This window comes from Equus przewalskii, chromosome X, assembly GCF_037783145.1.
Source record: "Equus przewalskii isolate Varuska chromosome X, EquPr2, whole genome shotgun sequence".
Lineage (NCBI taxonomy): Eukaryota > Metazoa > Chordata > Mammalia > Perissodactyla > Equidae > Equus > Equus przewalskii.
Window position 1 is genome coordinate 90,262,093 of NC_091863.1, and position 20,980 is coordinate 90,283,072.

Sequence of the window (20,980 nt, forward strand, 5' to 3'; positions counted from 1 at the left end):
TCAAGAAGCTCAAGACGTATAGGAGGAAAATCGACACTTCAAAAGATAATGACAACATGATTAGTGCTCCATCAGTGGTGTGGGCAAAGTAACGAGAGTCTAGAGGAGAAAGAGTGACTAATTCCTAACTCTGTCTGTGAGGGTTAGGGAAGGCTTCATGGAAGAGGTGATGTTTTAATTAGAACTTAAAGGATGAATAAGAGTGTCCTGGAGAAAGAATATAGGGAAGATATTCTATGCAGAGAGAATAACATGTGCAAGAATATGGAGCCGTGATAGGATTTCCTAAAAGCATATTTTCTAGGGATATGAGAACTCTACCATAGCTGGAGCATAGGATGTGTGTGGGGAGGGTATGGCAGGAGATGAAGTGGAAGAGGGAGTGTGTCAGTTTGCCAAGTAACTTGTACACCATAGTAAAGAGTTTGGCAGTGGAGAATCAACAGAGATTTTGAAAAGCAAAATGGATATGTGATTGAATATGTTTGGCTTTACTTTTTGCAGAACAGGACTGGTAGCTTTATGGAGGATGAGGGAGAGACTAGAGGGACATGGAGCTAGGAAGCTGTTGGATTAGTCCAAACAAGAGCTAGTGAGCATCTGAACTAAGGCAGTGTCTGTGACAGAAAGGATTGAAGGGACATTTTTGAGGTAGGATTGACAGAATTTGGTAATTAGTTGGAAAAACAGAGTGAGGCAGAAAGAAGAGTAAAGGATCATATTCATGTTGGCTGTGTAGCTATTAAGCAAAATGAGGTGTACTGAAGGAAGCAGGCTTAAGGGGGAACAAGATGAATTCAGTTTTGAGATGGCTGTGGAACATTCAGCTAGGTAGGCAGAAATTTCGCTCTGGGCTTCAGGAGAAAACCAGAAGAAAACCGTGTCTTGAAAAACAAGAGCGTGAAATGTTCCAGAAAGATAAAGTATGGTGAAGACTGAAAACAGGTGATGGGAATTTACCAATAAAGGGACCTTAACAAGAGCGGTTTTAGTGCAATGGTGGGAGCAGAAATGATTGCATTGGTTTGAAGTTTAAACGAGAAAGGTCAGAAACAAAGAGAGTTTTAAAGAATAAAAAAGAATAAAATTAATAACGAATTAAAATAAAAAGCAAGGCAAAAATATTAATTAGGAAAAAAGAGGGTTATTTTTTATTGATGAAAGCTAAAATCTACAATAAACATGAGTCATAAACTTTTATACACCAAGTAATATAGCATGGCAGCTTATAAAACAAAGACCATTGCAAGTAGAAATTGACAAAATTATAATCCTAGTGGGATACACTAACATATCCGTATTAGTTAGAGTTAGTTTCAACTGCATGTAAAGAAAAACTCAAAATAGCTGGGGCTTAAACTGGATAGAGACTTATTTCTCCCTTATGGAAAAGAAATCTGCATATAGATATTCCAGGGTTTTATGTCCTGCTGTTCTGTCATCCTTACTGTACTGCCTTATAATCAAAAATGGCTGCTTGAACTCCAGCTATCATGTCTATATTCTACATAGAAGGAAGGGAGAAGAGGAGCTGCCCCCGTCACACACACTTATATTATAGTAACCAGGACTTAGGGAAATGGCAGCTGTGAGGGAGGCTGGAAAGTAGTCTTATTTGGGGTAGTGATATGCCCCTCTAAAAGTCAGGCTACCAAGAAGAAAAGGAAGAATAGATGTTGGGTTTGCAAGCAGCAGCCACCGTGTTATGACCGTCTTGGTCTTCAACAGATCAAATAAAGAAAAAAGAAAGAACAAACAAGTTAAATAATATCATTAACAAGTTTGACGCTCTCTATATATCTATACCTACAACTTTATGCCCTACACAGAACACACATTTTTACTTAATGCCCATGAAATATTTACAAAAATATTTTTATTTCTAGGACTGCAAAGGAAACCTCAATATATTATAAAAAGCAGGAGTGGTTTAGGACGTAATCTCATATTCTCTGATCACAACTAAACATGCCAAGATAGTCAAAACCAAAGGTAAATAAATAAGCAAATCCAAACCATGCAGAGTATACAAAACTAATACATAATTTTTGGATCAAAGAAAAAATTAAAACTTCAATTACTTACTATTTATATAGTAATGATGAATACAACATATTAACAATTTAGAGAAAGCACCCAACACTTTATTCAAAGGAAAATTCACATAATTTTTTGCCAAACAAGACAGGAGAAAAATAAGTCATGAAGCTAGAAAAGGAAAAATAAAAGAAAATTAAGAAAGCATGAGTGATTATTACAGATGAAAGAAGAAATGAAACAGAAACCCAGAAAAACTGATAAGTAAAGCTGAGCCAGATTTTGAAATAACACGTAACTGACAAATTCCCAGCAAGAGTAATCAAGGATACAAGAGGAAAAAAAGAATAAAGAAAAAGAAAGCACAACATTAGAAATGTTATGTAGTGAGTAGACCAGTGTTCCCCCAAAGTTCACGTTCATTTGGAATATCGGAATGTGACCTTACTGAAAATAGGGTCTTTGGAGATATAATTAAGATGAAGTCATACTGGAGTAGCATGAGCCCTAAATCTAATGACTGGTGAACACACAGAAGAACACAGAGAGACACAGGGAAGAGGGCCCTGTGAAGACAGAGGTGGAGATTGGAGTTATGCTGACACAAGCCAAGGAAGATCAGGAGCCCCCAGAAACTGGAAGAGGTGAGGAAGGATTCTCCCCCTAGAACCTTTGGAGGCATCGGGCCCTGTAGAAAACCTTGACTTTAGACTCTGGCTTCCAGAACTAGGAGAGAATACATTTTGGTTGCTTCAAGCCCCCAGTTTGTGACACTTTGTTATGGCAACCCTAAGAGACTAATATACATAAAAGCTTAAAAATTGAAGGCTAAATATATTATAGGGACTGTTCTAAGTGTTTCATACTTTTACATATGCTAATTTCATCCATAAACACCTAGTGAAGTAGGTGCTATTTTACAGATGAAAATAATGAGTGTTTAAGTAATTTGTCCAAGGATTCAAACATAGATAGATTGATTTCAGAGCCTGTGGTCTTAATCACTACAATTAACTTCCTCTCAGACATAGTACCGACATACTAGGTTTAAAGAGAGAGGTGGGGGCCGGCCCCGTGGCCAAGTGGTTAAGTTCTGCACTCCACTTCTGCAGTTCGGAGACTGGGCACGGACATGACACCGTTCGTCAGGCCATGCTGAGGCGGCATCCCACATGCCACAACCAGAGGCACTCACAACTGGAATATACAGCTATGTAGTGGGGGGCTTTGGGAAGAAAAGAGTAAAAAGAAGATTGGCAACAGTTGTTAGTTCAGGTGCCAATCTTTAAAAAGTAAATAAAGAGAGAGACAGAGTGAATGTTGCACATTTAAAATCCTGGGCATATTAAGAAAAATTGACCCAAGAAAAGTAGGAAATTAATAAGCATGGAAAACATTGTCAAATAACTATCAATTTTTCATTACAAACCAAACAATAAAACAATACAAAACAAAATAATACCACGTCAAGTCCCATAGGTTAGTTCTTTCAAATACTTAAGAAAGGATTTGTGGAAGGCAATCTGACTATGTATTTTAAAAGGTTAAAAACATTTATAGACTTTAAATGAGTAACTCTTCTCCTAGTAACTTATCCCAAGGAAATAATGCTATAAACCTGCAATGTTTAATGTACAGGTACATCAATTATAATCATAACATTGTTTGTAATTTGGAAACAACAGAAGTGTGTAATTGTCGGGGATTAACTAGGAAAATTATGGTTTATCTTTAAAATAAAATATAATACACTCATTAAAATAATAGTGTAGAGCATATAATTATGGACATGGAAGTATGTTTTTAAAATATTTTTCCCAGCTTTATTGAGGTATGATTGAAAAATAAAAATTATGTATATTTAGGTTGTACAACATGATTTTTTTAAGGTGTACACTGTGGTCTCTATGTTTTATTCTAGAAGTTTTATGGTTTCAGTCTTACATTTAAGTCTTTAATCCATGTCAAGTTAATTTTTGTGTATGGTTTAAGATAAGGGTCAAATTTTATTCTTTTACATGCAAATGTCCATTTTTCTCAGCACCATTTATTGAAGAGACTATCCTTTCCCTATTGTGTATTCTTTTTTTTTTTAAGATTTTATTTTTTTCCCTTTTTCTCCCCAAAGCCCCCGGTACATAGTTGTATATTCTTTGTTGTGGGTCCTTCTAATTGTGGCATGTGGGACACTGTCTCAGCGTGGTTTGATGAGCAGTGCCATGTCCGCGCCCAGGATTCGAACCAACGAAACACTGGGCCACCTTCAGCGGAGCACGCGAACTTAACCACTCGGCCATGGGGCCAACCCCCCTATTGTGTATTCTTGGCACCCTTGTCCAAGATTAGTTGATCCTATAAATGTGGGTCTAGTTCTGGGCTATTTTATTCCATTGGTTTGTGTCTGTTTTTATATCAGTACCAGGGTTGCAGTCATGTAAAGGCTTGACTGGTGTTGGAGAATCCGCTTTGAAATTTACTCGCAATTGTTGGCTTGCCTCAGTTCCTCCCTGGCTGTTGGCCAGAGGCCTTTCTTCCGTATAATATGAGTAAACCAATAGGCTGCCTGAGTGTTCTCATAACATGGCAGCTGGTTTTCCCTGGAGTGAGTGATCCAAAAGAGAGTAGAGACAGAGACACAGAAGGAAGCCACAGTTTTCTATAACCTAATTTCGGAAATGTCATACCATTACTTCTGTTGTCTGATATTTGTCACACAGACCAAATCTGTAAAGGAGTTGGCCTTGGACCTTGGAATGTGTAAGTTTTGGATGGGACATACTAGCTTTGGCCAAGAACAGTTAGCCTTGAACTGGAGTGGGGAAACCTTGACCTCTGAAATATGAGAAGGGGAAAAGATGGGTGCCATTATTAGAAATATTAAAGTATTAAGGCAGGAAACTTGATGGAGTTCACACTTAATTGTAACTTTTTCCTCTTATAAAGGCAGCAAGACATTTTGCTGAGTCTGACTGCGATGAGGTAATAAGGCCTGGAGAGGTTTGTGCAAGCTTAAAACACCTGTTGTTTGGAATGGGAAAGAGGCCTAACCAGGGAAAGGATTGTAGAGAAAGCTTGAGAGCCCAGATGATAATATCTGTGATCTCTCGTGTCACCCTTAAACTCAAAGAACAGCATTACCAGCTCTAGTGTGTAATAATGTTCATCTGTTGATCATTAAAATACTTGCTGTTAAAGTCTTTCATGTTAAAGGAAAACTGTTACTCTACTCACAACACTTCTGAAAACAAATATATGGCTTTTTTCCCCCCACACCAACCAATTTTCTAACTTTCTGGACATCAAGTGGGTGTCCTATAATAACTATATATAACTAACTACCCAGAGTGAGTGTCAGACTTCACATGTTTAATGGTTCAGCTCCATAAGACTACTCTCACTTCAGATGCCATTGGCAAGTAATGGATCCCTAGGGTACCCACACTTCTGCTTGACTTGGCTACAAAGTTGGGGTTGCCACCTAACCTCCTTTAGATTTGATAATTTGGAATGGCTTGCAAAACTTAGGGAAAAATTTACTTACATTTACTGGTTTACTATAAAGGACGTTATAAAGGATACAGGTGGACAGCCAGATGAAAAGGTACGTACGACGAGGTCTGGAAGGGTCCTGAATGCAGGAGTTTATCTCTCCATAGAGTTGGGGTGCACCACACTCCTGGCACATGGATGGGTTCACCATCTCAGAAACTCTCCAAACCCCATAGTTTAGGGACTTTCATGGAGGCTTCATCATGTAGGCATGATCAATTATTAACTCAATATCCAGTCCCTCTTCCTTCCCTGGAGGAGGGGGATGGAGCTGAAAGTACCAAGCATCTAATCATGGCTTGGTCTTTCTGGCGACCAGCTCCCATTCTGAAGCTATCTAAAGAGCCCACCAAGAGTCTCCTTGTTAGAGCAAAGAATGCTTCTATCACCCAGGAAATTCCAAGGGATTCAAGAGCTCTGTGAAACATGCTACTATCACCCCCATCACTCAGGAAATTATAAGAGTTTTAGGAGCTCTGTGTCAGGATCATGGGGCAGAAACCAAATATATATTTCTTATTATGTCACACGTGTTATTGGCCAGCCTCTGGCATGGTTTATATCTATTTAAAAATGATGATGATTTAATGTAAGATGTTTTCATAGCATTTCTCCTTACTGCTTGCTAAGTCAGCCTTCTTGAATTATGTTTATAGAAAGCTCAAGATGTAGCTAACTTCAGTTCTAGGATGGCAGCTATCAGTCCCCATTTGGGGCCAAACAAAAAGCAAAATTTTGGTCTTCTCTTTGAAATGGGCTTCGCCATTAAAATAGGATCTTTGCAAGGATATTTTGTGTAGGCGACATGAATTATTTTTAGGTAGAAAAGATTTCATTACAGAGGTCAAGAGTTTTCACACAGGTACATAAAGCTTAGCGTTTTTTAAAACATGGAAGCTCATTAACATTTCAGACAAGCCCTCAAGCTTAGCAGTTTCCCTTTTTCTGAAGAAAACATCAGAAACCCTATATTACTGGAGAACACAAAGAATACTACATACCTAAACATAGGGGCTGAAAAGCATGTTAAAAATGCTTTTCAGCAAGTTGAAACATAGACAGTGAATTCAATATACACTAAAAATTGTATATCCATGTTCCAGTTCTTCTGTAAAACCTATTGACCAATGCCTAGGACTCACTGAATGCTTGCAGATAATAGACTCCTCTCTATTAAGTCAGGACTCTTGTTGCCAGCAGCTGAGAGGTATAAGAGTCAAGATAGGGTTGTATTTGTTTCCAAACTTGGTTAGGCCAATTGAACTTGCTGTTGTTATACGTAATTTAGTTTTTATATTATGACAACCAATGGAACATGACTACAACAATAAAATTATTGTTTCTATAACAAGCAAGTTGAATAAACAATATTAGAAATAAAGTAAGGGACCTAGAGATATAGCAGAGATTAATAAGAATATTATAAATTACATCATACTAATACTCTTGAAAAATTAGATGAAATGAATAGATTTCTAGAAAAATATAAATTAGCAAAGATGACTCAATGAAAAAAGAAATATTTTAATTAACTGTGGTAGCATTCAAGGAACTTATTCACGAGCAGAAAAATCTCTGCACAGGGAAAACACCAGACCCAGATAGTTTAACCATCTTACACAAAATATTTTAGAGGGGAGAAAAAGAGGGAACAATCCCTAAATCATTTTATAAGGTCAGTATATAAACATGATACCAAACCAGAGAAAGACAGTATGTGAGAGGAGAATTAGAGGTCAAACTCACTCATAAATATAAATGACAAATTTTAATGAAAATGCTTTAAAAAATTAGTCTAACAATACTTAAAAAGATAATTCATTGATATCTAGATAAATTTATTTCAGATATGCAAGGGTTTATTTCAGAAATGCAATGACAATAAATTTTAAGTCCCTCTGTGAGAATTCTTGGCTTATGTAATAATATATTAGAAAATTTATTAATGTAATTCACCACATTAACATATCATCTCAGTAGATATAGTAAAAGCATTTGATAAAAATTTAACGTATATTCATGATAAAAATAAACCCGTAGCAAATTAGGCATAGGTAGAAACTTCTTTAATTTAATGAAGGAAACTTAGAAAAAACTCTACTGTCAACATCATACTTGAGGTTGAAATTTCAAAAGCATCCCCTTGAAATTAGAGATGAGAGAGGTATACCTACTAACACCATTTCTATTCAATTGTTTATAGGATATCTAAGCCAGAAGACTAAGATGAAATAAAGGAATGGAAGATATAAGGATTTAAAAGGAATAAACAAGCTGTAATTTTTTCTAAGATTTTATGACTATCACTTTCTCAGGTTATATGACACTTTTATTTATTTCTGGGAATAGGAGGGGGTTAGTTTATTTGAAACAACCCCCCATTTAAGAAACTAACAATTGTAAATAAAATATTATTTAAAATCTTCTTAAAGGAAACTGAGAGATTACTAGATATTATTAAATCACAGGCCAAAATCTTAGATGACAGCGGGAAAAGGGAGATATAGGCTGAGCTCCGAAGCCATTTTTATCACTAAGGAATTTGCCGGGATGGGTGACTGTCTCAAGGTGGCAGGTGGGACAGAAGTCATTATCCAGGGCCTGCCTATGGTGGGGAGACTATTAGGAGACTTCCCCTATAAAAGTGAACCCCAAAGCACTATACTCTTGAGTAAGGGTGAATCAGAAGTAAATCCCACCAATTCCACCCACTCAGAAGAAGTGTATGAGAAGTTGCCTTGGCACTGAACAAAATAGGGGAATTAAAAGACTAGTCCCTACGAAATTGTTAATACAAGCTGGTCTTCACACCTATTTTCAGTTGAAATTCATCACCTGGTTGGACAAACAACTTCAAGAAATGAAAGTGCTACCTAACAGGTAGAGCCCCTAGGTCCTTGGAAGAAGCAAACACAAATATTCTCTGGAGGAAAGTACCTCATCCTAATCCTCAAAGAATGTCTACAAATGAAAACATTACATACCAAAACTTATGGGATGCAGCAAAAGCAGACTTCAGTATAAAATTTATAGCCGCAAATACATTAAAAAAGATCTTATCAACAAAATTTTGGCAAACCGAATACAGCAATACATCAAAAAGATTATACACCATGATCAAGTGGGATTTATACCAGGGACACAGGGATGGTTCAACATCTGCAAGTCAATCAACGTGATACACTACATCAACAAAATGAAAAACAAAAACCACATGATCATCTCAATAGATGCAGAGAAAGCATTCGACAAGATCCAACACCCATTTATGATAAAAACCCTCAATAAAATGGGTATAGAAGGAAAGTACCTCAACATAATAAAGGCCATATATGACAGACCCACAGCCAACATCATACTCAATGGACAAAAACTGAAAGCCATCCCTCTGAGGACAGGAACAAGACAAGGGTGCCCACTTTCACCCCTCCTATTCAACATAGTACTGGAGGTGCTGGCCAGAGCAATTCGGCAGGAAAAAGAAATAAAAGGAATCCAAATAGGTAACAAAGAAGTAAAACTCTCGCTGTTTGCAGACGACATGATCTTATATATAGAAAACCCCAAAGAATCCATAGAAAAACTATTAGAAATAATCAACAACTACAGCAAAGTAGCAGGGTATAAAATTAACGTGCATAAATCAGTAGCATTTCTATACACTAACAATGAACTAACAGAAAAAGAACTCAAGAACTCAATCCCATTCACAATCGCAACGAAAAGAATAAAATACCTTGGGATAAACTTAACCAAGGAAGTGAAGGATCTGTACAATGAAAACTACAAGACTTTCTTGAAAGAAATTGACGATGACATAAAGAGATGGAAAGACATTCCATGCACATGGATTGGAAGAATAAACATAGTTAAAATGTCCATATTACCTAAAGCAATCTACAGATTCAATGCTATCCCAATCAGAATCCCAAGAACATTCTTCACAGAAATTGAACAAACAATCCTAAAATTCATATGGGGCAACAAAAGACCACGAATTGCTCAAGCAATCCTGAGCAAGAAAAACAAAGCCGGCGGAATCACAATCCCCGATTTCAAAACATACTACAAAGCTACAGTGATCAAAACAGCATGGTACTGGTACAAAAACAGGTCCACAGATCAATGGAACAGAATTGAAAGCCCAGAGATAAAACCACACATCTATGGACAGCTAATCTTCGACAAAGGAGCAGAGGGCCTACAATGGAGAAAAGAAAGTCTCTTCAACAAATGGTGCTGGGAAAACTGGACAGCCACATGCAAAAGATTGAAAATTGACCATTCTTTTTCACCACACACCAAAATAAACTCAAAATGGATCAAAGACCTAAAGATTAGGCCTGAGACAATAAGTCTTTTGGAAGAGAATATAGGCAGTACACTCTTTGACATCAGTTTCAAAAGAATCTTTTCGGACACTATAACTCCTCAGTTGAGGGAAACAATAGAAAGAATAAAGAAATGGGACTTCATCAGACTAAAGAGCTTCTTCAAGGCGAGGGAAAACAGGATTGAAACAAAAAAACAGCTCACTAATTGGGAAAAAATATTTACAAGCCACTTATCCGACAAAGGGTTAATCTCCATAATATACAAAGAACTCACACTGCTTAACAACAAAAAAACAAACAACCCGATCAAAAAATGGGCAGAGGACATGAACAGACATTTCTCAAAAGAAGATATGAATATGGCCAATAGACACATGAAAAGATGTTCATCATCGCTAATCATCAGGGAAATGCAAATCAAAACTACACTAAGATATCACCTTACACCCGTTAGATTGGCAAAACCATCCAAAACCAAGAACGACAAATGTTGGAGAGGTTGTGGAGAAAAAGGAACCCTCATACACTGCTGGTGGGAATGCAAACTGGTACAGCCACTATGGAAAACAGTATGGAGATTTCTCAAAAAGTTAAAAATAGAAATACCCTATGACCCAGCCATCCCATTACTGGGTATCTATCCTAAGAACCTGATATCAGAAATCTCAAGAGTCCCATGCACCCCTATGTTCATCGCAGCATTATTTTCAATAGCCAAGACGTGGAACCAGCCTACATTCCCAGAAACTGATGATTGGATAAAGAAGATATGGTATATATACACAATGGAATACTACTCAGCCATAAAAAAAAGACAAAATTGGCCCATTCACAACAACGTGGATGGACCTCGAGGGTATTATGTTAAGCGAAATAAGCCAGTCAGAGAAAGACGAACTATATATGACTCCACTCATAGGTGGAAGTTAGTATATTGATAAGGAGATCAGATTGGTGGTTACCAGGGAAAAGGGGGGGTGGGGGGAGGGCACGAAGGGGGAAGTGGTGTACCCACAACATGACTAACAAAAATGTACAACTGAAATCTCACAAGGTTGTAATCTATCATAACATTAATAAAAAAAAAATGTGAAAAAAAAAAAAGATCTTAAATCAATAACCTAACTTTACACCTCAAGGTACTAGAAAAAAGAAGAGCAGACTAAACCTAAAGCTAGCAGAAGGCAGGAAATAATAAAGATTAGAGCAGAGATAATGCAAATAAAGAATAGAAAAACTATAGAACCAATGAAGCCAAAAGTTGGTTCTTTGAAAAGCTCAGCACAATTGACAAACATTTTAGTAGACTGACTAAGAAAACAGAGAAGGTGCAGATAGCTAAAATTATAAATAAAAGTGAAAACAATGCTGCTGACTTTAAGGAGCAAATGAAATGCAAAGTAAGCAGAAGAAACAAAATAATGAATACAAGAGCAGAAATCAATGAAGAAGAAAATGGAAAAAAGAGAAAATTAATGAAATCAAAAGATAGTTCTTTGAGAATATCAAAAATTTGATAAACTTCTAGCCAGATTGGTGAAGAAAATAAAGAGAGAAGATATATAAATTAGCAATATCAGAAATGAGATAGGCAACATCACTAAAGAATTTTTACAGATATTGAAATGATAAGAGAATATTAGAATAACATACAAATAAGTTCAACAACTTAGGCTAACTGGACAAATTCCTTGAAAGACATAAACTACCAAAGCTGACTCAAGAAGAGATAGAATGACTATCCCTACACCTATTTAATAAATAAAATTTTTAGTTAAAAATCTTTCTAGAAACACAATTGCAAGGTCCACAGCTTTCACTGGTAAATTTTACCAAGCATTTAAGGAAGAAATGAAACAATCCTAAACAAACTCTTCCAGAAAATTGAAGAGGAAGAAATGCTTCCCAATTTATCCTAGGAGGCCAGCATTACCCTGATACAAAAAAATAGACAAAGAAATCACTTGAAAAATAGAGATCAATATTCTTCATGAACACAGACGTAAAAATTCTGAGCAAAATTTTAGTGAATTGTCTCCAACAATATATAAAAGAGATAGTACATCATGACAAAACAAATCCAAGACTGACTTAGCATTATGTCTATTAATGTAATTCACCATATTAACAGATGAGAAAAGAAAAACCATATCATCATCATCATAGACCCAGATAAGGCATTTGACAAAATCCACCATCCGTTCCTGATAAAAATTCTCAGCAAACCAGGAATAAAAGGAAGTTTTCCTAAACTGATAAAGTGCACCAGCAAAAAAATTATGACTAACATTATATGTAAAGGTGAAAGACTCAATGTTCTCTCCCTGAGATCATGAACAATGCAAGGACATCACCTTTTACTGCTAATACAAGTGGTAATAAGTGGTAATACCACTAATATAAGGACTATTATTCACTAATCTAAGTGAATATACAACAGTAGACTGGTAGTTCTATCTATTGCTATAAGGCAAGAAAGAGGAATCCTGATAGGAAAGGAAACAAAACTAAAACTGTCATTATTTTAAGTTTATATGATCTTCTATGTAGAAATCGGATGGAATCTACAAAAATACCTACTAGAATTAATAAATGAGTCTAGCAGAGATTCAGAATAGAACATTAACATACAAAAATCAGTTGTATTATATATACTAGCAACAATCAGAAGTTGTGATGGAAAAAACAATGCCATTAAGAGTAGCACCAAAATATGTTAAATACTTCGGGATTAATCAAACAAAAGATGTGCAAAACCTGTACAATGAAAACCAAAAAGCATGGCTGAGAAAAATTAAAGGAGACCTAAGTAAGTAGAGAGATACATTGTTTTATTGTTTAAATGAATCAGAAGGAAGATTCAATATTATTAAGATTTTAATTATACACAATTTTATCTACAGATTCAACACAATCCCAATCAAAATGCTGGTATGGTTTTTCTTTTTGGAAAGTGACAAGCTGATTCTCAAGACAGTGTAGTATTGGCATAAAGACAGACAACTAGATCGATTTTTGCCAGCATCCGTAAAACTGTGGCAGGCCAACTTGTCAGCTTGCAAGCATGGTAAAATCTCAGACCCTTCACAGTTCTTGACACAAGGGCCTTCAAAGTTCTTTGTAATGATATATTTCATAAACTGGGTTGTGAGTACATGGATGATCATTTAAGGTTTATCCTTTATATCTCACATATACATTATATATTATTTTTGTATGATAAATTTAATTATAAAAATAAAAAATACTAAAACGATTTAGAAAAACTCAGTAAATCCATGTCACTAAAAATTTTGCTGTCCAACCAAGTGGGGCTATAACAACTATACGTAATTGGAAATAAGATCATAAAATCTAGAAGGATCTTTCACTCCATATGCTTTACAAGGGTCAGTAGATTCTTACTTCGTGTTAAAGGAACAAAGTAGAAATTATTGATGACACTTACAAGTGAGATGTATGCAAGAAAAATGATAATGTAGGCCTTGATCCTACATCAAAATATTGGGAAGTGAATGTACATTTATATTTTAAGTTAAAATAAAATATCTAAGGTATATATGCATCCTTTTTTTATTGTTTTCTGCTTTAAAGGAGATTTTTTAAGTAGTCAACCATCTGTCTCTATTGCATTGGTAAGAGAGCTTGTATCATATTTTAAATTAATGTAGCAAACAAATCACTGGGTAAATGTTGCTTGGATGGGGCCAGCCCCAGTGGCCTAGTGGTTAAGTTCAGCACCCTCTGCTCTCGCAACCCAGGTTTGGTTCCTGGGCACAGACCTACACTACTCGTCTGTCAGTGACCATGCTGTCCCGGAGGCTCACATACAAAAAGAGGAAGATTGGCAATAGATGTTAGCTCAGGGCCAATCTTCCTCAGCAAAACAAAACAAAACAAAAAACAGTTCCCAAACTGAAAAAAAAAAAAAAGCTTGAATGTTTGACTTTTCGTTTAAGTAAGAGCTCAAGAACTTGGGAAGAACTTCAAATCCCCATGGCACCCAGGGACTTATTTTCAGCTCTGAGTACAACAGGAAACCTGACACTGATTTTGGCAAAGACTGAGCCATTCAAGGGGACAAGGTAAGTTTACACATTATTGCATATGAGATTTCAGGTGAAGAGGCAGAACTTCGATAATGAGACCTGGTATTCCTCAGAATTTGACCCAACAAATGCCTTTTATTTTCCCTTGACTATCCATGTCTTAGAATCTTTCAAGTTGCTTCATGTTTCCCTCTTTCCTGACAGGTAGATAGCAGGGAAGACACATACAGAGTAAGAGAAAGAGAGATGTTAAAAAGAGAAAGGTAGAGAAAATTTGCGAAGAAAGAGGAAGAAGGAAAGAAGAGAGAAAGAAGGAGCCAACAGGAAAATAAACAGATATAGCAAGACAGAAAGAATAAGCAGAGGGAATTAAAAAGCAGGAGTAGGAAGCCTGTGTCTATGGTGATAATGGTGAATTCTAATGAGAATTTCTACTATTTGTTATGCCATTTCTGTTTACCAAGTACTTTGCCTTATATCATTTAATCTGTATAACAACATTACGAAGTAGCTCCTATTATCCCCATTTTATAAACGAGGAAACAAGAGGCCAGAAGTTAGGTAACTTGCTGCAGAGTGGTGGTATCTGGATTTGAATCCAGGTCTGTTTGTCTCTAGAGCCAAGTTTTTCCATTGTATCAAGCTACCTCTATATGATGCTGAAACAACAGGTTATAAGGCAAAAACTTATGCTCAACAGGTTTATATGGCATTATATAAACGTATAAACAGAACACACAGCACAAAATAGCATAGCTTTTGTTTCCCTTCATTACCTCTTCTTATGCTTTCCACAAGGGAGAGAAGCAGGCAGGCAGGCAGAAAAATAAAGGCCTAGCTTCAGTTTTCACTTTTACTGGAACTTTCAGTTCAAGCGGATAGCTTACCTCCCTCTGATCTTACAGAAGCCTTAATGCCCAGTTCACTCAGAGAAACTTGTTCCAAACCAGTGTTTCCTAACCTCTTGGGAGTTATGAACCCCTTTGAGATTCTGAAGAAAGCTAAAGACGCTCTCTCCAGAAATACTGCATATACATGCAAAATATTGCATAACAATTCAGGAGTTTCATAGGCCCCCTCAAAATTCTGAGTTTTGCATCTGAGATGAAAATCTTAGGATCTGGAAGTGTAAAGAGAGTGATAGCAAAATCTGAGACGGAGGATGAGCACCCAGCTTAGCACTCTGTCTCTGCCCAAACTTTAAGTTCTTTCAAATGCAAGGTTGGATGTGGTTGTCTTCTCTTCCATTTTAAGGCAAAACCCCATGAAAATTTGATACAAGAAGATTAAGCTTAAATTCCTACCTAGACTCAAATTTGGTGATTGATTTACACTAAGAAGATAATAAGTTCCATCATAGCATTAAATTCTTTGTACACACCAGTGCCCACTGGTGGTCAGCGAAAAGCCTTTTGCCTTGAGTATTTGGATGTTAGAGATGGCTATTACTTCCTGGAGGAGGATAGCTCACTCTGAATTTCAAAATATATCTTCTTTCTAGACGTTGCTTACTTTCAGTTTTGATTTTTCAAAACTCATGTATTCCACTAAAATTTTGATGAGGCCTTGTTGGGGTTTATGGTGAAATAGTGGCATGTAGGAAAGAATGAAGAACAAAGAGTTGGGAGCTGCCAGTAACTTGCAGTGTTATTGTTACTGAAGGTAAGGCACATTTCCTTTGTGTCCTCGGTATTTTTATCTGTAGCATGAGGAGATTATACTATTATCTGTGCTTTTCAAATCTCTTTAAAAATTTTTTAGTCACAAAAATCTTTTTTTAATGGAAATCTTGTGCAGAATGTGAATATATAAGCTGATAAAAGTAGAGTAGCTGTGATCAAGAAAATGATAATGGTGATGACAAGAAGTCAGATTCCCTCCTTTCTCACCCTCTCTCCACACCACCAACACACCCCTGAAGCACATCCATAAAGTATACTTTGAAAACAGTTGATCTAGAGAGCAACAGCAAGTAATGGTCAAGGGCATGTGCGTTGGAGTCAAGCATATATGGGTTCTACACCTGGCTTCACCACTTAAGAGCTCTGTGCTCTTGGGCAAACTGTTTAATCCCTCTATGCCTCAGTTTCCAAGTCTGACAAGTGAGGATGAGAAATAGCTCTTATCTCATAAGGTGGTTGTGAAGATTTAATGAGCTAATACATGTAAAGTGATTAGTCCAGTGTCTGGCACATGGTAAGTGCTCAATAAATGTTTGCTCTTATTATTATTGCTCTATACTATTTTAAACTATTTACTTTCTTGGAAGTTGGATTTTTTTTTTATTCCGATAAATATTCTTGAGGTTTGTTCTCGGGTGCTGTTACATCACTTGGAAAGACAATGATACTTTCAGGTCTTACTTTTAGGATTTGTTAGGCAAAACTGAAGTTATGTTCAGTCTAGCACTAATTATTTCCCACTACTAAGGGTAGAGCCTTCTGTCAGTAAGAAATGAAGGCCTGGGCAATTGCCTGGATTGGCCATACCCAAGACAGGGTTTTTAGGAGACTCAATAATGGCCCTGGTGTAAGAGAATGAATGAGTTGTCTTTGTTCTAATCAGTTCAACCAAACCATGGACTGGGAGACTAAAAAGCTACATGGAGTTTGAAAGTCCTGTAATATGTGTATGTTTTTATATGTGTGTATATATATAATCAGTATGTAAACAGTATATGTTGTTTAAGCTGAATAGTAGATTGTTTCATCTTCCATTTATGACTGATGCTAACATACATCCAGGCATATTCTGGCAATATGGGAGAAAGTTTTTGATGTCATTACCATTATTGGATATTTAGTGGTTATGGCTAAGGATATATGGTATTGGGTTGGTGTAGGATAAGTCAGTCAGAAAACTATGACCTCTCTATGACTTTACATGCCAAGGTAGATATTCAAAGACACCTCAAATTACCCTGAGATAAACTTCAGCAATTTGTTCATAGATTTAAAATAAGTAGGACCCAAATAAGAATTTAATAGAAAATATAAAACAAGCTGCAGTGAGCTTCCACATGTCCACTTTATGAGTCTTGCTTTAGCTGTTATTATTGTTACTTTGTAATTCTGCATATGTAAGTTCAGCACTCAAGAGGCTGTTGTCTCCCGTCAGTTATTTTGCCCTAGTTAGGATACAGTCACCAGAATGATTCTAGTGGGTGTTTTTATTTGCATAGTCGCATGATTAAATCTACAAGGTGCACATTTCATCTGCAATTTAAATCAGCAACATTAGGTTTCAATCAGAATTCTTTTTCATCAGCCCATTGATAAAGTAAAGTTCATATACAACAGTCTTTCTTTTTGTGTATTTATTGACTTATTTTATTCAGGTCACAATGGTTTATAACATTGTGAAATTTCAGGTGTACGTTATTATTTATCTGTTTCTGCATAGACTGCATCATGCTCACCATGAATAGTCTATTATCCGTGACCCTATACATGTGCCCCTTTACCCGTTTTACCCACCCTGCAACCCCTTTGTCCATGTGTTTGTTTATCTTCCACATATGAGTGAAATCATACAATATTTGTCTTTCTTTATCTGGCTTATTTCACTGAACATAATACCATCAAGGTCCACCCATGTTGTTTCAAATGGGACAATTTTGTCTTGTTTTATGGTTGAGTAGTATTCCATTGTGTGTTTATATATATGTGTATATATATATATATATATATATATATACACCACATCTTCTTTATCCATTCATCTATTGATGGACACTTAGGTTGCTTCCAAGCCTTGGCTATTGTGAATAATGCTGCAATGAAAATAAGGGTGCCTAAGTCTCTTTGAATTGTTGATTTCAAGTTCTTTGGATAAATACCCTGCAGTGGGATAGCTGGGTCATATGGTATTTCTATTTTCATTTTTTTGAGAAATCGCCATACTGTTTTCCATAGAGGCTGCACCAGTTTGCATTCCCACCAGGAGTGTATGAGGGATCCTTTATCTCCACAACCTTGCCAAAATTTGGGATTTTTTTGTCTTGGTAATTATAGCCATTCTAACAGGTGTAAGGTGATATTTCATTGTACTTTTCATTTGCATTTCCCTAATGATTAGTGATGTTGAACATCTTTTCATGTGACTCTTGGCCATCTGTATAGCTTCCTTGGAAAAATATCTGTTCATATCCTCTCCCATTTTTTGATTGGACTGTTTGTTTTGTTATTGTTGATTTATATCAGTTCTTCGTATATTTTGGAAATTAACCCCTTGTAGGATATATCACTTGCAAATATTTTCTCCCACTTGGTGAGTTGTCTTTTCATTTTGTTCCTGATATCCTCTGCCTTGCAGAAGCTCTTTCGTCTGATGTAGTCCCATTTGTTTATTTTTTCTTTTGTTTCCCATGCCTGAGTAGACATGTTATTTGAACAGATGCTGCTAAGACTGATGTCTAAGAGTGTACTGCCTATATTTTCTTCTAGGAGTATTATGGTTTCATATCTTGCCTTCAAATATTTAATCCATTTTGAGTTAATTTTTGTGTATGGCATAAAATAGTGGGCTACTTTCATTCTTTTTCATATGGCTGTCCATTTTTCCCAACATCATTTATTGAAGAGACTTTCCTTTTTCCATTGTCTGTTCTTGGGTCCTTTGTCAAAGATTAGCTGTCTGCAGATGTATGGTTTTATTTCTGGGGTTTTGATTCTGTTCCATTGATCCATGTGTCTGTTTTTGTACCAGTACCATGCTGTTTTGATTACTACAGGTTTGTAGTATATTTTGAAGTCAGGGATTGTGATGCCTCCAGCTTTCTTCTTTTTTCTCAGGATAGCTTTGGCTATTTGGGGGTCTTTTCTTGTTCCATATAAATTTTAGGATTCGTTGTTCTATTTCCGTGAAGAATGTCATTGGGATTCTGATTGGGATTGCATTGAATCTGTAGATGGCTTCAGGTAATATGGACAGATTAACTATGTTTCTTCTTCAAATCCGTGTGCACAGAATATCTTTCCATTTCTTTATGTCTTCTCCAATTTCTTTCAATAATGTCTTGTAGTTTTCAGTGGATAGGTCTTTCAGCTCCTTGGTTAAATTTATTCCTAGATATTTTGTTCTTCTTGTTGCAATTGTAAATGGGATTGTGTTCTTGAGTTCTCTTTCTGTTAGTTTGTTGCTAGAGTATAGAAATGCAACTGATTTTTGTAAGTTGATTTTGTTCCCTGCAACTTTGCTGTAGTTGTTGATTATTTCTAATAGTTTTCTGATGGATTCTTTAGGGTTTTCTATATATAAAATCATGCCATCTACAAACAGCAAGAGTTTCACTTCTTCCTTACCAATTTGGATACCTTTTCTTTCTTTTTCTTGCCTAATTGCTCTCACCAAGACCTCCTGTACTATGTTGAATAAGAGTGGCAAGAATGGGCACCCTCGTCTTGTTCCTGTTCTCAGAGGGATGGCTTTCAGTTTTTCCCCATTGGGTATGATGTTGACTGTGGATTTGTTATATATGGCCCTTATTATGTTGAGGTACTTACCTTCTATACCCATTATATTGAGAGTTTTTATCATAAATGGCTGTTGGATCTTTTCAAATGCTTTATCTGCATCTATTGAGTTGATCATGTGATTTTTATTCCTCATTTTGTTAATGTGGTATATCGCATTGATTGATTTGCAGATGTTAAACCATCCCTGCATCCCTAGTATGAATCCCACTTGATTGTAGTGTATGATCCTTTTAATGTATTGCTGTATTTGGTTCACCAAATATTTTGTTGAAGACTTTGCATCTATATTCATCAACAATATTGTCCTGTAATTTTCCTTCTTTGTGTTGTCCTTGTCTGGCTTTGGGATGAGGGTGATGTTAGCCTCATAGAATGAGTTAGGAAGTGTTCCATCTTCTTCAATGTTTTGGAATAGTTTGAGAAGAATAGGTATTAAATGTTCTTTGAATGTTTGATAGAATTCTCCAGAGAAGGCATCTGGTCCCGGATTTTAATTTTTTGGAAGGTTTTTCATTACTGTTTCAATCTCTTTACTTGTGATTGGTCTGTTCAGATTCTCTATTTTTTCTTGATTCAATTTTGGGTAGTTCTATGAGTCTAAGAATTTATCCATTTCTTCTATCTTTGTTGGCATATAGCTTTTCATAGTATTTTCTTATAATCTTTGTATTTCTGTGTAATTTCTGTGTAAATCTATTGTAATTTATCCTCTTTCAGTTATAATTTTGTTTATTTAAGTCTTTTCTTTTTTTCTTAGTGAGTCTGGCTAGTGGCTTATCAATTTTGTTTATCTTTGCAAAGAATCATCTCTTGATTTCATTGATCCCTTCTACTGTTTTTTTTTTTGTTCCTATTTCATTTATTTCTGCTCCAATTTTTATTATTTCTCTCCTTCTGCTGACTTTGGGCTTTGTTTGTTTTTCTGTTTCTAGTTCTGTTAGGTATAGTTTAAGATAACTTATTTGGGATTTTTCTTGTTTCTTGAGGTAGTGCTGTATTGCTATGAATTCCCCTCTTAGGACTGCTTTTGCTGCATTCCATATGAGTAGCTATGATGTATTTTCATTTTCATTTGTCTCCAGATATTTTTTGATTTCTCCTTTTATTTCTTATTGATCCATTGGTTGTTCAGTAGCATATTGTTTAATCCCCACATATTTGTGATTTTCCCAGCTTTTTTCTTGTAGTTGATTTCTAGTTTCATAGCATTATTGTCAGAAAAGATGCTTAATATGATTTCAATCTTTTTAAATTTATTGTGGCTTACCTTGTTTCCTAACGTATAGTCTATCTGTGAGAATGTTCCATGTGCAGTTGAGAAGAATGTGTATTCTCATGTTTTTGGATAGAGTATTCTATATATATCCATTAAGTCTATCTGGTCTAGTTTTTTATTTCATTCAACTATTTCCTTGTTTACTTTCTGTCTGGGTGATCTAATCATTGATGTAAGTGGGGTGTCGAGGTCCATTACTGTTACTGTGTTACTCTCAATCTTTCCCATTAGGTCTTTTAGTAGTTGCTTTTTGTACTT

The 20,980-nt window shown here is 35.9% G+C and overlaps 1 protein-coding gene across 4 annotated transcripts in view; it reads left to right on the forward strand.

The window, feature by feature from the left end:
• RTL4 (retrotransposon Gag like 4) overlaps positions 1–20,980 on the forward strand; it is a 326,961-nt gene that overhangs the window by 14,450 nt on the left and 291,531 nt on the right. Inside the window, exon 2 of one of the 4 annotated variants that reach the window (XM_070606146.1) lies at positions 8,408–10,989. The exons of the other annotated variants lie outside the window; for them this stretch is intronic. Within the exon in view, the coding sequence (XP_070462247.1) occupies positions 8,579–10,858 (2,280 nt within the window). The 5' untranslated portion in view covers positions 8,408–8,578 and the 3' untranslated portion in view covers positions 10,859–10,989. Of the gene's footprint in view, positions 1–8,407; positions 10,990–20,980 lie in introns of those variants that run through there. 4 annotated transcript variants of the gene reach the window in all.